At 51.5% G+C, this 17500-nt stretch overlaps 1 protein-coding gene across 2 annotated transcripts in view; it reads right to left on the reverse strand.

The window, feature by feature from the left end:
• The window catches only part of actn4 (actinin, alpha 4), a 55352-nt gene that overhangs the window by 12708 nt on the left and 25144 nt on the right, over nt 1-17500 (reverse strand). The window contains exons 2-8 of one of the 2 annotated variants that reach the window (XM_084461748.1): nt 8537-8651; nt 7563-7682; nt 4170-4256; nt 3655-3742; nt 3183-3261; nt 3010-3091; nt 72-157 (exon numbers count right to left, since the gene is read on the reverse strand). In XM_084461748.1, the coding sequence (XP_084317874.1) occupies nt 72-157; nt 3010-3091; nt 3183-3261; nt 3655-3742; nt 4170-4256; nt 7563-7682; nt 8537-8651 (657 nt within the window). Of the gene's footprint in view, nt 1-71; nt 158-2043; nt 2130-3009; nt 3092-3182; nt 3262-3654; nt 3743-4169; nt 4257-7562; nt 7683-8536; nt 8652-17500 lie in introns of both variants that reach the window. The other variant, XM_084461747.1, reaches the window with a different exon arrangement.

A 17500-nucleotide genomic window follows, 5' to 3' on the forward strand; every position in this document is an offset into this window, starting at 1 on the left:
GATGTCACGGGGGGTAGGGGTCAGAGGTGAGAGGAAGCGTGTGATTGGTTGGTTGGTTAGTGCGCTCTCACCTTCTGGGCGCCAGAAAAGGCGTGATAGAAGCAGGAGACATAGGTCATGATGGCCTTCTCATCTGGCCTGAGGGTGCCCACGATGTCTACACCCCCACCGCAGCAGACCAGCCCAGCGGAGGAGAGGAGAGGGGGAGAGAGCAAGCAGAGAGAGGGAGGGAGAGAGAAGAAGAGAGAGAGAAGAAAGGAGGGAGAGAGAGAGAGAAGCGTTGAAGCAAAGCTACCCATAGCGAATTGGTCTCCCCACAGTGCCGTGAGAGAGAGAGAGGGGGGGGGGTTATGAACCCCTGACTCCATGGCTGCCAGCACCCCCCCCCCCCAACCAGGGTCCAGAGGCATGGCGGGGCGGGGGGAGGATGGGGGTGGAGGGGGGGGGGGGGGGGGAGAGAGAGGGTTCCCCAGGAGCACAATGTGAGGGTTGGGAGACACCTCTTCACTCCACACACACACACACACACACGTACACAATGTTTGGTGTGTTCAGTGCCGTGTGGGTAGAATACGGAGTCGCGCTGGTGAGAGCAGCTCAAGGTCTCGGTGGCCATCTAGCTGAGGAACTGGCTCTAAACTCGCAACTCGCTCGCCTTCTCTGTCATGCACGCACACACACACACGTGCACACACACGCGCGCACACACACACACGCGCGCGCACACGCACACACACGCACACACACATACACACGCACACATGCACACACACACACACGCAGCTGTCCTGAGACTGTGGGCCACAAACAACTCCGTAATGAATTAGAAATTAATTACAACCAGGCTGAGAATAACAAGTGATGTCAGGAAAGCTTCCAGACCACAGTCCACAGGGAGGAGAGGAGGAGGAGGAGAGGAGGGAGAGGAGGAGGAGGGAGAGGGGGAGAGGAGGAGGAGGAGGAGAGGAGGAGGGAGAGGAGGAGGAGAACAGGAGGGAGAGGAGGAGGAGAGGAGGGAGAGGAGAACAGGAGGAGGAGGGAAACAGGAGGGAGAGGAGGAGGAGGAAAACAGGAGGGAGAGGAGGAGAGGAGGAGGGAGAGGAGGAGGAGGAAAACAGGAGGGAGAGGAGGAGGAGGAGAATAGGAGGGAGAGGAGGAGGAGAGGAGAATAGGAGGGAGAGGAGGAGAGGAGGAGGAGGAAAACAGGAGGGAGTGGAGGAGGAGGAAAACAGGAGGGAGAGGAGGAGGAGGAGAACAGGAGGGAGAGGAGGAGGAGAAGAATAGGAGGGAGAGGAGGAGGAGAGGAGAATAGGAGGGAGAGGAGGAGGAGAGGAGAATAGGAGGGAGAGGAGGAGGAGGAGAACAGGAGGGAGAGGAGGAGAGGAGGAGGAGGAAAACAGGAGGGAGAGGAGGAGGAGGAAAACAGGAGGGAGAGGAGGAGGAGAGGAGAACAGGAGGGAGAGGAGGAGAGGAGGAGGAGGAAAACAGGAGGGAGTGGAGGAGGAGGAAAACAGGAGGGAGAGGAGGAGGAGGAGAACAGGAGGGAGAGGAGGAGGAGGAGAATAGGAGGAGGAGAACAGGAGGGAGAGGAGGAGAGGAGGAGGAGGAAAACAGGAGGGAGAGGAGGAGGAGGAAAACAGGAGGGAGAGGAGGAGGAGGAGAACAGGAGGGAGAGGAGGAGGAGGAAAACAGCCCAGCCCAGACCGTCGCCACGCGCCTGTCTCACCACCAGAACAGCCAGGCCTGCTGCTACAAACACAGGCACTACTACCGCTGTGGGTGTGCGCGTGTGGGTGTGTGCGTGTGGGGCATGCGCGTGCGCGCGCGTGTGTGTGTGTGTGTGCGTGTGTGTGTGCGTGTGTGTGAGGAAGACAGGCGTGTCCTAGCCCAGCCAGTTCCCGGGAGGGCCCCATCCCTGCTGGAGGAGGAAGCCATGCTGGAGGAGGAGGAGGAGGAGAGGGGGGGGCAGGAGGAGGACGGCCGTCCAGGAGAGGGTGTTAGTATCTGGGCGGGGCGGGGCGGGGGGGGGGGGGGGGGGGGTACCTTCTGAGCTCCAGAGAAGGCATGGTAGAAACTGGACACATAGGTCATTATGGCTTTCTCATCTGGACGAGCAGTGTTCACAATGTCTGCAGGAAAACCACAGTTACACACGGACAGGACGTACGCATACATGCTCTCTCTCACACACACACACACACACACACACACAGGTGTCTTACTTTCCTCGGGCAACACACACACACACACACAGACGCACACACGTACGGGCAACACAAACACACATGCTCACACACACACACACACAAATGCACACGTACGTACGTGCAACACGCAGACACAAGCGCGCATTAAAGGCGACAAACTCACTCGAGAAAAGCTATGTGGGTCCAGGAAAAACACACACAGACACGCGTCCAGACAGACAGAAGACAGACAGACAGCTGAATTGTGAAGGATTGGGGGAGGACGATACTATGGCGTCAACAGAAGGGGGGGAGGGAGGGAAGGGGGGGGGGGGGGGGGGGGGGGCGTGAGGGTGAGGGGGGCGGTCAGGGGGTGAAGTCTCTCATCTCCACCTGCTGCATGGGGTCATGGGTCTCTTGGACAACAGGCGTGGGAGGTCATGCACGTCATCAGAATAACACAGTACTGCCTGGTCTACAATCACACGCACACTCACGTGCACACACACACACACACACACATGCACGCACGCACGCACACTCACGTGCACACACACACACACATGCACGCACGCACGCACACTCACGTGCACACACACACACACACACACACACATGCACGCACACGTGCACGCGCACACTCACGTGCACACACACGCACGCACACACACGCACACACTCAAACGGCAAACACACACACAGTACACTCAAGCACCTAATTTCTCTCTCTTAGCGCAATCACACACACACTGTTCATACACCCAGACACATGCAACACACACACACACACACACACACTCAGAGAGTATGAGAGTGTCCGTACCTTCTGCGTCCAACATCTTGGGGATGTCCAGGTATTTCTCAGCCACCTCGAAGGCGTTGTTCAGGTTGGTCACTGGGTCATCCTGGACAGCCAATCAGAGCGACGCAATAAATCGCAACTGACCAATGCGTGTTGGTTGTCTGTACGTACATCATATGTTTGTGTGCACTGACCTTCCTGAGCTTGTCGTAGTCAATGAGTTCAGGTCTGTGTCTGTGGATCAGGGCGTTGAAGGCAAGGCCATCCTTCCAGCTGGGCAGGGAGAGAGAGAGAGAGAGAGAGAGAGGTAAAAAGAGAGAGAGGGAGAGAGAGAGAGAGAGAGAGAGAGACAAAGTTTTGGACAACATAATGGTCAGTTTTCTATCTGAATAAAACGAATGCATTTGTGAAGTAAGCCGGTCCATCGTGTGCGCTCCTTCTGAGGAACACTAGGAAGGTTTAACTCTCATATTTTGGACCATACTTATGGTTTGTATATTTCACCAGCAGGGGGCAGCCTTTCTCAGAAAGCTTGCATGGAGGTATCACAACTAAGATACTCGTTTTGTGCGTGCATCCGTTTGTGATCTCTGTTGAAACATGTTGTTTTTGTGAGCGCGTGTGTGTGTGTGTGTGTCTCTGTGTGTGTGTGTGTGTGTCAGGTACCTGATGTGGAAGTTCTGCACGTTGACGTTCTTGTAGGGAGCCGTCTTCCTCTGGCACCACAGCAGCAGCCCCTCCTTGGCAGACGTCTCTGGAGGGGGGGCAGGAGGGGGAGCGGGAGGAGGGGGCAGGAGGGGGGGCAGGAGGGGGAGCGGGAGGGGGGGGCAGGAGGGGGAGCGGGAGGGGGGGGCAGGAGGGGGGGCAGGAGAGGGGGCGGGAGGTAGAGGACACATCTTGACTTTCAGCCTAGAGCAAAAGTAGCTCAGGGCCAGGGGCTGGCAGAAACTAACTAACTCACACACACACACACACACACGCACGCACATACACAACTGCCACTGCAAGTCCTTTGCTAGTAGGCCAGACATGTCAGTACTGACTGGAGTAGAGCTGGTGTGTGTGTGGTTGTGTGTGTGTGTGTGGGAGAGAGGGAGAGAGAGGGCGAGAGAGAGAGAGGATAAGAAAGAGAGCGAGAGAGAGAGTGAGAGAAGGAGTGGAGGAAGAGTGGAGAGGCGTACCCTCTACAGAGATGTCCTGGATGGCGAAGCGGAGGATGATGGTCCAGATCATCCCCAGGGTCATCTTGGCGTTCCCGTCCACGATTTCTGTCCAGGAAATATGATCATAACAGATATTATCATCCGGGATGATCATCCAGCCATGATCGTCATCCAGCATACAGTACTGAATATACACCATCATCCACCGTCACCATCTGTATGGTCTAGAGATACGGCAATGCAAAAAATATATTATATACTGTAAAAACGATGAGAATGAAAGCTTAAAATGACTGTGTAGTACTTGGAATACTCCATCAGCATCTTTATCATAATCTACACTATCATCCATCATTATATCCGCATCCACACACACACACATACTTGAATACATTATTTAACGTTATGAGTTCCGTGTTACAATCCAGAGATGTTTGTGAGGGTGAGATGGGAGGCATGCAAGTGCACAGTCAGCCAGCCAGTCAGTCAGTCAGTCAGTCAGTCAACCAGTCAGTCAGTCAGTCAGCCAGTCAGCCAGTCAGCCAGTCAGTGTCAGTCAACCAGTCAGTCAGCCAGCCAGCCAGCCAGTCAGTCAGTCAGTCAGTAAACCAGTCAGCCAGTCAGTCAGTAAACCAGTCAGTCAGTCAGTCAGTAAACCAGTCAGCCAGTCAGTCAGTAAACCAGTCAGCCAGTCAGTCAGTAAACCAGTCAGTCAGTCAGTCAGTAAACCAGTCAGTCAGTCAGTCAGTCAGTAAACCAGTCAGTCAGCCAGTCAGTCAGTCAGTCAGTCAGTCAGTCATTCAGTCAGTCAGTCAACCAGCCAGTCAGTCAGTCAGTCAGTCAACCAGTCAGTCAGTCAGTCAGTCAGTCAACCAGTCAGTCAGTCAGTCAGTCAGTCAGTCAGTCAGTCAGTCAGTCAGTCAGTCAACCAGTCAGCCAGTCAGTCAGCCAGTCAGTCAGTCAGTCAGTCAGTCAACCAGTCAGTCAGTCAGTCAGTCAGTCAGTCAGTAAACCAGTCAGTCAGTCAGTCAGCCAGCCAGTCAGTAAACCAGTCAGTCAGTCAGTCAGTCAGTAAACCAGTCAGCCAGTCAGTCAGTCAACCAGTCAGTCAGTCAACCAGTCAGTCAACCAGTCAGTCAGTCAGCCAGTCAGTCAGTCAGTCAGTCAGTCAGCCAGTCAGTCAGTCAACCAGTCAGTCAGTCAACCAGTCAGTCAGTCAACCAGTCAGTCAGTCAACCAGTCAGTCAGTCAACCAGTCAGTCAGTCAACCAGTCAGTCAGTCAACCAGTCAGTCAGTCAACCAGTCAGTCAGTCAGTCAGTCAGTCAGTCAACCAGTCAGTCAGTCAGTCAGTCAGTCAGTCAGTCAACCAGTCAGCCAGTCAGCCAGCCAGCCAGCCATCCAATCAACCAGCCATCCAATCAACCAGCCAATCAACCAGCCATCCAATCGACCAGCCAATCGGCCAGCCAGCCAACCAATCAGCCAGCCAGCAAATCAGCCAGCCAGTCAGCCATCCAGTTAGCTGTTTCCCGAGCCACTAGCTGAGGTATGCTAGGCTGCTAGGAGGAATGCTGCCTGTGAGGAAGGTATTCTGCCGTGCGTGGCCCACATTCCACAGATGTCTGTGGAGATAGAGATCATCCCCTCTCTCCCTCCCTGACACACCTGTACATATATCCATCTGTTCACATCTCTCTCAGTATCACTCACTTTCTCTGCTTTCCCTCTCTCACACTCACTCAATCTCCCTCCCTCTCTCTCTCTCTCTCTCTCTCTCTCTCTCTCCCTCCGTCTCTCCCTCTCTCCCTCCCTCCCTCCCTCTCTCCCTCCCTCCCGTCTTCAGCCCCTGTCTCATCTCTGGTTCCTTTGCCTTGTTTTGTCCTCCTACCCCTCTCTCCATCTATCTCTTCATCCCTCTCTCCCTCCCTCTCTCCCTGTCAGCGTTTCCAGAGGTTGACCTTTGCTGGTGGCAGAGTGGGCTGCTAGTCTAGGGGCTAATGGCTGGGTGGACAGTGTGTGTGTGTGTGTGTGTATGTGTGTTATAGTCAGTAAGAGCATGCACATGTGCGTGCATCTGTGTTTGCGTACTGTAAGTATACATTTGCTTGAGTGTCTGTCCGTGAAACCACATACATGTTTTATACATGTGTGTATGAGTATATATTACCTACCTATATATATATATATACCTATATATTACATATGTTTGCGTATGTGTGTGTGTGTGTGAGTGTGTGTGAGTGTGAGTGTGTGTGAGTGTGTGTGTGTGTGTGTGTGTGTGTGTGTGTGTGTGTGTGTGTGTGTGTGTTGTGATGTCTGTGTGGGAGGAGCCCTAGCTGTGTCATGCAGCAGGAATGAGGGCTGGAGGCCCTGGCAGTTTGTCTTGACAGCAGAGCAGAAAGGTCATTGTCCTGCAGCCACGGGTTCAACACACACACACACACACACACACACGCACGTACACACACACACACATACACACACACACACGCACGCACGCACACAGGGCCATTCCTCCCTCTGATTCACTGGGCTTCTGAAGGACCTCTGTCACGCTCACATAACTCTACTACCGAGTGGGACACACACAGGACAGGATGCTGTTCGTCTCGCTGAGAGAGTGTGTGTCTGTGTGTGTGTTAGGGCTGAGAGAGTGTGTGTCTGTGTGTGTGTGTTAGGGCTGCACAATTAATCGTGAATTAATAGAAATCGCGATTATGACCTCCGCAATTAACTAATCGCAAAAGGCCGCAATTAATGTGATAAATAATTTTGCTTTGAATTGAGTGTGCTAGGACTACACAGACGAATCACAGGCGCTTATGCTGTCTGACCAATCACATGCGTTCCCGCTGAGTGCGCTCTGCGTAGCAATTTCACTGAGAAGACATACGTAGCAGTAGGTCAAGACAAGTGTCACAAGAGTACCTGCAGCCGTGAGTAGTGAAAAAATGAGCGAAAACGAGTTCAGTGAGTTAGTAGCAAGAAAGGGATTAATGTCCATGATTTGGGAGCATTTTGGTTATTAAATATTAATCGCAATTATTAATCGCAATTAACATTTTGAAGCAAATAATCGCAATTATTATCTTTTGTCATAATCGTGCAGCCCTAGTGTGTGTGTGTTTATGTGTGTGTGTGCGCGCATACATTGGTGTTGTTTGAGTGTGTGTGTGTGTGTGTGTGTGTGTGCGCGTGCATGTGTGTGCCTCCGCGTGCGTGTGTGTGTATGTGTAGGCATGTGGGTGTGTAGGCATGCATTCATGTAAGAATGTGCATCTGTGAGTGTGTGTACTCTATCTGTGAATGCATTTTTTGTGTTTGTGTGTGCGGGTGACTGCGTGCATGTGTGTGGGTGACCATGTGTGTGTGTGTGTGTGTGTGTGCGTGCGCGTGTGTGTGCACTGACCCTCAGCTCCGATGGACACCAGTTTGACTCCCTTGCTGGCGATGAAGTCCAGCGCTTTGTTGACGTTGTTGATCTTGTGGACCCTCATCTTGCCTCGCTCAGGCTTAGGTAACCGTTCACCTGCGAACACACACACACACACACACACACACACACACGTGTTAAGACACACATACAATATATATATATATATATATATATATATATATATATATATATACACATACACACACACACACACACACAGACATGCACACACACACATACAAAGATCCACACACGCACAGACCTGCACACAAGCATACAAAAGCGCACACACGCGCACAAACAAAACGCAGCGAGCGCCTGGCCTGGGGCGACAAAAACATCTCTTTCCCCTGACTCAGCAGAACGAGGGACAGACAGGTCAGCTCCAGTTAAAGTTACAGCAGCAGCCACGGGACTGCAGGCCTGAAGCACACACACCCGGCAACGCTCGCACCAGTGTGTGTGTGTGTGTGTGTGTCTGTCTGCGTGTTTGTGCGCGTGTCTGTGCGCGTTCCTGCATGTGCCTGTCTGTATGCATGCATATGCTCATGTGTCATGTGTGCATGCGTGTTTGCCTGTGTGTGTGTGTGTGTGCATGTGTGCTCATGTGTCATGTGTGCATGCGTGTTTGCCTGTGTTTGTGTGTGCATGTGTGTGCTCATGTGTATGTGTGCATGTGTGTGCTCATGTGTGTGTGTGCATGAGTGTTTGCCTGTGTGTGTTTGCCTGTGTCTGTGTGTGTGTGCGTGTGTGTGTGTGTGTGTGTGCGCATGTGTGTTTGCCTGTGTGTGTGTGTGTGCGTGTGTGTGTGTGCGTGTGTGTGTGTGCGTGTGTGTGTGTGCGCATGTGTGTTTGCCTGTGTGTGTGTGCGTGTGTGTGTGTGTGCGCGTGCGTGTGCTTGCCTGTGTGTGTGTGTGAGTGTGTGTGTAGTATTATGCGTGTCTCACCCGAGATGACCTCCAGGAGCAGCATGAGTTTGAGGCCGTCTCTGAAGTCCTCCTCGATGTTCTCGATCTGCGTGCCAGCCTTCCTCAGGTGGGAGTTACACCAGGCTGTGAACGTCTGCACACAGGGAGAGACAGGAAGTGAGGTCACAGGGGCGGGACAGCAGCGCAGGAAGAGGTACAGTATATACAGAAACAGGAAGAGGTATCTACAGAAACAGGAAGAGGAAGAGAGTTCTTCCGGCGGTTGGGTAGGGGTTTGGGCTCTGCTTGGGGATCAGGAAGTGTTCAAGGAAGTAGAAAGTATTTTAGCTAGTGAGTAAGTACGCTCTGACAGGACGGTGTGATACACAAATTGAGAAATAGCCTCTCGGGTAAGACAGGTGTGGCTCAGACGAGTGGGGTTTTATATAAAGAACTGTATAAAACACTCATATCAACTTGTATCAACAGACCCCCAGGCCCAAGAGAAGCACGTTTTCCTGCTTCAGGCTCAATTCTGATTTTGCTCTGTTCCATCTCTCTTTCAGGAACCAATCCGTCATGGGAATCGCACGTGTTTTGAATCTTTTGACTGTTGAGAACTCGGTGGTGTGTCGGCTTTTCTGCCGTGACGTACAGTCGGGGGAACTCTTTCTAGAGGGACGTTTCTACGAGCTCGCCCGCCTCGGCCTCGTCCTGCCTCACAACAAACGTGGACTGGATCCGTCCTCTCTCTCTCCCCCCCTACCTCCCCCAGGGGTCAGTGTGCTACGATGTGCGTAGCGGTATGAAAACATTATGACAGGGAGCCAGGGGCACTGCCCCTTTCCCCGGCTCTCACTGGGGACACAAAGGAACCATTGATCCGGCCGTATAATAGGTCCCTTCAGCCCCCACGGCCCCCTGCCTCCCTGGACCCCCGTAGCCCCCCTCCCCGACCCCGACCCAACCCCCCCAAGCGGGACAGGGACCCACAAGGGGCAGGGGAACAGAGGGGAGGAGGAGGAGGGGCCGCCACACAAACAAACAAACAAACAGTGGTCTTAAACAATGCTGCTACTGCTGCCTCCCAGAATCCCACACTGGAACTGTGCCCTAGGTACTGGTGCGGGAAGGGGGAAAGGGAGGCAGGGTCACACAGAGAGGGAGGAAGTGACACAGGGCTGAACAGGAAGTCACATAATTACACGCGGTCTCCGGGAGCCAGTCAGTTCGCGGCGCTCTCCCCTAGAGGTCACACACACAGCGCCGGGAGACGAGGAGGCCAGAGAGAGGAGGGGAGGAGGAAGGGCAGAACGAGAGACAGAGAAAGAGAGAGAGGGAGAGAGGGAGAGAGCTAGAGGCGACAGACGTCAGCTCAGACAGGTTGAGACCTGCAGGACTCCTGGAGCGTACGGTACAGTAGATAATGCAATGGAACAGATTACATCATCGTCGTGGTCATGAACTGTTCATAGTAAACATGAGGGGAAAGTGAGGGTGAGGGGGAGGGTGAGAGGAAGAGCAGAGGTCTGCCCCCCCGAGGTCAGACCGGGTCAGGTCAGGGGGTGGTGCTGGTCTCACAGGGATTGGCTAGCAAGGGGTACAGCAGATTACAGCAATTTGACAATGATCTACTAAGGCACACTGTCCACGCGCACGCGCACGCGCACACGCACACGCACACACACACACACCAGCCTTGTTGCTCAAACACTTCTTGACCTGGTGGATGAATACGTGCTCAGCCCTTCCCTAAGTGTAACTGAGATTAATTGGTAAAACTCACTCCCCAGTATACTACCGCCCACCAGCGGCATCAAATCGCTAGCTTCTCGGTGGCGTAGCTGGCTAAAGCTCTGTTTATGAGATGTCATGTGTGTTTTCGGCGGCGTAGCTGGTTACAGCTCTATTTATGAGATGTCATGTGTGTTCGTAGGTCAGAAGAACCAGGATCGAACCCACAGAGGGAAAGTGACGGTGGACACAGATCAGAACAAGATTCTAAACAGACACACACACACTCGCACACACACACACACGCTCACACACACACACGCTCACGCACACACACACTCGCGCGCACACACACACACTCGCACACACACACACTCTCGCACACACTCGCACACACTCTCGCACACTCGCATACACACTCGCACACACTCACACAGTAGAACTAGCTAGCTAGCCAAGACATCAACCCTGTCCAAAAGCAACATATAAGCAAGTCTGTAGCTATAACTGGATTTCCTCCATCTTTCTTACACCCACCCAGTCAGATTCCAGTCAGATGTACACCAGTAGAGCAGGGTCCAGACTATGGCTTGTTTGTGCAGCAGCTGTTGGCATTCCTAGCCTGCTAACCTCTGGTAGCTGTAACTCTTCACAGACAGACAGAATTGAGTGTGTCAGAGGGGGTCAGAGGTGACAGGTCAGGGTGATTCTCCAGGGGGAGATGAGCGATGGGCGCAAGTTTCTCTGCTGACAGTCTGTCCACACACACACACACACACACACACACACACACACCTAACCTACCACTGCCCAGACAAGAATGTCAGAGGCGCTATGAATCTACCACCTACACACAGACCTATCCCGATACACACAAACAATCACACACACTACCCATCATCTTCAAACAAACTTTACTTGTGTCGAATTATGACACACTCGCACAAACGGTCAACACGCATATAGGTCTACTTCAACCGTACACATGATTATATACACAGTACACCACACACACACACACACACACACACACACACACACACACACACACACACACACACACACACACACACACACACACACACACACACACACACACACACACACACACACTCCCTGACCATGCATATCTGTTTTGTGACACACAAACAGGTAAGGGTGTGGCAGCAGGCTGCACCTGGAAAGAATGAGCCAAGCTCGCACACAATGCTATTGCTCAACCGTGCCACATTCCCTACATGACACCAAAATGGGTGTGTGTGTGTGCGTTGTGCGTGTGTGCGTGCGTGCCATTTGTATCCGCGTGCATGTCACACTTTCACGCCGATGAGCTCATTCCTGTCATCTTGTGCCATCTCTAAACCGAAACCCACACACTCCCAACTGTTCCCTCACATAGTTCATACAGCATGTGAATCCCTAAGATCTCCCACACACACACACACACACACACACACACACACACACACACACACACACACAGTCTCTTCTCACGGTCCTGCTCTCCCCAAAGCCTAGAGCCAAGCAGGTAGAGACACGCAGCTCTGCTTAAGCTCATAATAGGAAGCATTTGTCCGGCTACGTACTAGCAGCTATACAGTAGCTACACCCCTGTAGCATGCTAGCCATACATGCTAGCGGCTATAGCTACACCCCTGTAACAGGCTAGTCACACATGCTAGCGGCTATAGCTACGTCACTGTAGAATGCTAGACATGCTAGCAGCTATGCTACGCCCCTGTAACAGGCTAGTCACACAATATATGCTAGCAGCTATAGCTACACCCCTGTGACATGCCAGTCCTACATGCTAGCGTGGGCAAAGCACACCGCTATCACTAGTGCTACCAAACACTACAGCAGGGTGTCTTGAGCTCACTCACAGACTTAGTGAGGAGGAAGTGTGTATAGCCTATTGTAGCAGGGTAGTGTGAGGTGACCTTCAGCATGCGGAGTTTACGCGCTTCTACTGCTGCCTCAGGGTGCTAGGGGGGGCGGAGGCTACGCGCTTCTACTGCTGCCTCAGGGTGCTAGGGGGGGCAGAGGCTATGCGCTTCTACTGCTGCCTCAGGGTGCTAGGGGGGGCGGAGGCTATGCGCTTCTACTGCTGCCTCAGGGTGCTAGGGGGGGCGGAGGCTACGCGCTTCTACTGCTGCCTCAGGGTGCTAGGGGGGGCGGTTGGTAGCACCCCCTGCTGTGACAGGACAGGGGTGAGGGTATGTGGGGTGTGGGCGGGGGTGGGGGGGTTGAGGGTATGTGGGGTGAGGGCGGGAGGGGACAACAATGGTGCATTCCATTCGTCTGGGAACTGGTGAGGTGGGAGTTGGGAGAGGCGGAGGACGACGACACCCTCAAGGTAACCATGCTACTGTAGACAAGAACAGCTCGGAGCACAGATGTGTAGGCTACTAATAAAACAGCTTTACTAAAGTTTCACTTAGCTACACAGGGAACTGCCGTCTCGCGCACGACTTCCAGAGCGAACTGGGGGTAGGGACGAGTGGTATGAGTTCACAAGCCGAGAAAACGTCATATGGGGCGTTCCGGTTAGAACTGGAGTTGTATCGCATCAACCACGACTTTACGAGCCAAATGGAACGCAGAATAAGCCCATGGGTAATTGGGTATATTGGTTGGGTATGTAGAAGGCGTGAGGGAGGGCTTTTCCTGGCAGGCCCCAACACACTCTGCTCAAGCCCAGTGTGACATCAAATCTGTGCCTGGCATGGTCTGGCGTGGCCTAGTCTGGTCTGGCCAGGTCCGACACACAATGCCTCTTATTCTCGCACACCACTCCCCAATTAGCCACAGCTGTGGCATTTCACATTTAGGAGTAGAGTCTGTCAGACGGCTCATTGTCTGATACACACGCACTCGCGCACGCACGCATGCCACACAGGCAGACGCACGGAAACAGGTAGCCCATTGTCCGTTGGGCTACACAGACCAAACTATTTCAGTAGCCTTTAATTGCATTTTCACACAGGACACACTCCTAGCAGAGGAAGCAGGGAATTGCTGGCAGCGCCAGTCAGTCATTTTGTCCCTTAAAGATCAAGGCGTTTGTGGATGTTCCATTCCAGAGTCACCTGGCACCCGTTCTAGATTCCGAACGGTCCGTTCTAGAATCGCAACAATCCACTCTGAAGTCATTCTGTATTGTAACAATCCAGCCTGAAGTAATTCTAGAATCATAACAATCCATTCTGCATTCATGCTAGAGTCCTTCCATTCCTGCATGGGGTATCGGTTTCACCCACCTAGAGAGTGAACCTGGCCTGGTGTCGCTGTACCTCCCAGACACAAACCTGATCCCTCCCCACACAGCAGCCCGCTACGCCTGGACCGCTCAAGCGCTGAGTGCGTGTAACAGAGACAGGGGCGAGGAGGAGAGGAGAGGAGAGGGTGGGACAGAGGAGGAGCGTGCACCGCTGCTCGGACCACTCCATTCTCATTACCCTGTCAAGCCTGGATAGGTGATCATTAACTCACGCACGCGCGCTCTCGCGCACACACACACGCGCGCTCTCTGTCACTAATCCAGGGCGGTTTCTCACCAGTAGGCACTCCTGAGAGACCGAGCTCTATGACGGGCCGAGTATATTGTGCGTGTCAGCAACCTTGTACCATGCTAAACAACATAGCTTACTGGTAGACTAGCTCAAACACACACACCTCTCTGCCCTAATCAAACCAACCTACTGGTAGACTAGCTCAAACAAACACACACACACACCTAGGGCTGGGTATCGGTACTCGATACCTTGTAGTACTGGATCGAAACAAACTGATACCAAGTAGCATCGAAACGTCTTCAGTCAAACCAGTACTTAATTCGATCATTTTTGTATTGAGATCTAGGAAAAAAGACATTGTAATATGGTCCAATCACCGCAAGTGTTCTTCAATTTAATGCGACGCGTGATTGGCCCATTGCGGCAGACAGCTACAATCTGTCTGGTGAAATCGACTGCAACTGCGAGTTGTTGACACAGTTTAGCACGCTGAGGTAATGCCACCAGGTGCCATACCATTGTTCCGACATCTCATTAGTCCGACGTCTCACTAGTCCGAAACATCCCATTGTCGGTTGGACTCTTGAGCCGTCGGAACAATGGCATGTCTGACGATCGGTGAACAAGTTTCGGACTAGTGAGACGTCGGATCAATGGTATGTCGGAACAGTGGGCAGTCCCCATGCCACCAAAACGCTCAAAGGTATGGTTATACTACACGCCTACTGTATGGTGTATGGTAAAAATAAATGCATAAAAATGCGTATTTTCCCCATTACCTAGCTAGCTAGCTAACTAGCTAGCATTAGCAACCCTACTGTAATGCATTGCTTAGTGCATTGGTTACTTAGTGGTAGTTTTAACTTCTGTAGCAGCGAAATGTGTTTAGGCTAACGTTATTAACTAATGTTATGCTTAATGTTAAAGGACAATGCTCATTTTTGACAACGTGGACCGTGCGCGCTGTGCGAATGCGTGCTGGAGCAAGTGAGGAAGCTACTTCGTTTCGAAAGACGTTTCTAAAGATCATGGCATGTGAAAGAGCATAACTGTTGTGGTTATGTAACAACCGTTTCACGGCAGAAAATAGATTTTTAGAAACTGCATTCTCAGTGCCCCCACCACCGCCATTACATGGATATACTGGCTCGCACTGGATTTTAAATTTCTTCTACAGGCCTCCGAACTACACCAAAGTGATCTCGGTGAGTCAAACGTCTTATAATATGTCGTAAATAAGGTCCAGGTTGTCAAAAATGAGCATTGTCCTTTAAGACCCCCCTAGGCCTACTACCACCACAACTGCTACTGCTGATGTTGCCACCCCCAGCCCCAGCAGCAGCCTTGACACACCGTTCACATTAGCTGCAAGGTCACGGATGACTGAAAAATGTGTAGCCACTGTCAGTAGTTATATTGTAATACTGTATATGCAGTTTGATACTCTTTTAAACACTTTCAAAATGAAATTCAAAGTATCGATTGCAGTATTCAATTGGTATTGGTATCACTTTAAGGGTACTGGTATTGGTACTGGTATCATAATTTCTGAAATGATACCCAGCCCTACACACACACACCTCTCTCTGCCCTAATCAGACCAACCTACTGGTAACTAGCTCACACACACACACACACACACACACACACACACACACACACACACACACACACACACACACACACACACACACACACACACACACACACACACACACACACACACACACACACACACACACACACACACACACACACACACACACACACACACACACACGTTGTCATGATACCAATATTTGACCTGCGATACTATACCAGCCAAAGTATCACGATACCAAGTAGTATCACGATACCGCAGCATTAAAATTTTTCTTTTATTTTGATGAACGTGCAATGTATTTACAGTACATTACAGTACAGTGTAATCACTTTATATGAATGGTGCATAAATAACATGCATTTAACGCATTACATTGTAACTCTACAGGTAAGTAAAAAGATTATGCATATTATGAATTATTAATATTCAATATTTAAAAAGGAAATCTAACAACAACAGAATCAGCCATGTATACACACAAGTGTGGTATCACCAACCACCAGTAAAGGTCAGCGGAGGGCCACTGGGTTGTGGTTGATGGCAGTGACATCAACATGCTTTATCTAGCTTTCACTTTCGTTTCAGTCAAAACCAGATCAAATGACCAAATGTCAAGAGGTGGATATCATTGGATTATCATTGGATTCGTCTCAGCCTACATAATCTAGCTCACATTATTTTAAGGAGTTTGGAGTTGGAATGAGAGGACGACAATGTCATTCAACAGCTGTGCATGACGACATGACAGCAGGTAGGCTAACGTTACTTCATTAGCTAGCCGGCTGGCTAGCTACCAGCAGCAGCACACGCTTTAGCTAAGAGGTATATTCATTAATTTTTGTAATATTAGCTAATGGCAAGAACACTGCTAGTTATAACAAATAAAGTCATACTAACCTCATAAGCTCGTCTGTATTCCAGTGCAAGGTCTGGATGACGAGATTGTAGGTTAGATGCTTTATTAAGTTTGATGTGTTGCCTTATTTTGCTTGTACGGTATTGCTGCATCGCCTGCACAACGGACGGCCATCATCTATAGCGTTTCCTTGTTTATATGGTTTAAAACCAAAATAGTTCCTTATTAAACTTTTAGAGTTATGTTTCTTCAATAATGTTGCATTTGATGGTGCGGATTAGGAGCTAGGGAACGCTTCTGATACACGGATACAAGCGGCCGAAATGAGTTTTCTCCGGAGGATGGCTGGGGTCTCCCTGAGAGATCGGGTGAGAAGTTCAGTCATCCGGGAGAGACTCGGAGTAGAGCCGCTGCTCCTTTGCGTCGAAAGGAGCCAGTTGAGGTGGTTCGGGCATCTAGTGAGGATGCCTCCTGGGCGCCTCCCTAGGGAGGTGTTCCAGGCGTGTCCGGCTGGGAGGAGGCCGCGGGGTTGACCCAGGACCAGGTGGCGGGACTACATCTCCACACTGGCCGGTGAGCTGCTAAAGATTCCCCAGGCAGAGCTGGTTGATGCTGCTAGGGAAAGGGATGTCTGGGGCCCCCTGCTGGAGCTGCTGCCTCCGCGACGCGACCCGACCCCGGATAAGCGGATGAAGATGGATGGAACGCTTCTGACATTACGATAGCCTACTGAGAACAAGACTGGCTCGCGCCCAGACATACAGATAACGTCAATAGCCTATGTATTGTGACTGCGGAGTTGCATGTGTGCGCGAGCCAACACATTGGGAGCTGCACAACGGTGTCGCGAGCCAGTCTTCTCATTAGCAGAAACCAGTGAATTTGGGAACAGAGGTGACATTGTCCCCCTGCCGTGTTCAACGGTAGTACCGTATTCCACAGTAGTACCGTTGTATAGAGCTTATAGTATAGTTGGCAACACTAACACACACACTAACACACACACTAACACATACACTAACACACACACACACACCTCTCAGCCCTAATCAGACCATCCTGACAGCGCTCCAATAGCATCCTCATATGACCTTTCAGAAGAAGAGGTGACAGTGAGCAGGAGGACGAGAAAGAGGAGAAGGAGGAGGAGGAGAGGAATGTGATTGAGAGGAGTAGTGAAAGAGGAGAAGGAGGAGGAGAGGAATGTGATTGAGAGGAGTAGTGAAAAAGGAGAAGGAGGGGAATGTGATTGAGAGTAGTGCAAGAGGAGAAGGAGGAGGAGGAGAGGAATGTGA

Source organism: Borostomias antarcticus (genome assembly GCF_949987555.1).
Source record: "Borostomias antarcticus genome assembly, chromosome: 1".
Lineage (NCBI taxonomy): Eukaryota > Metazoa > Chordata > Actinopteri > Stomiiformes > Stomiidae > Borostomias > Borostomias antarcticus.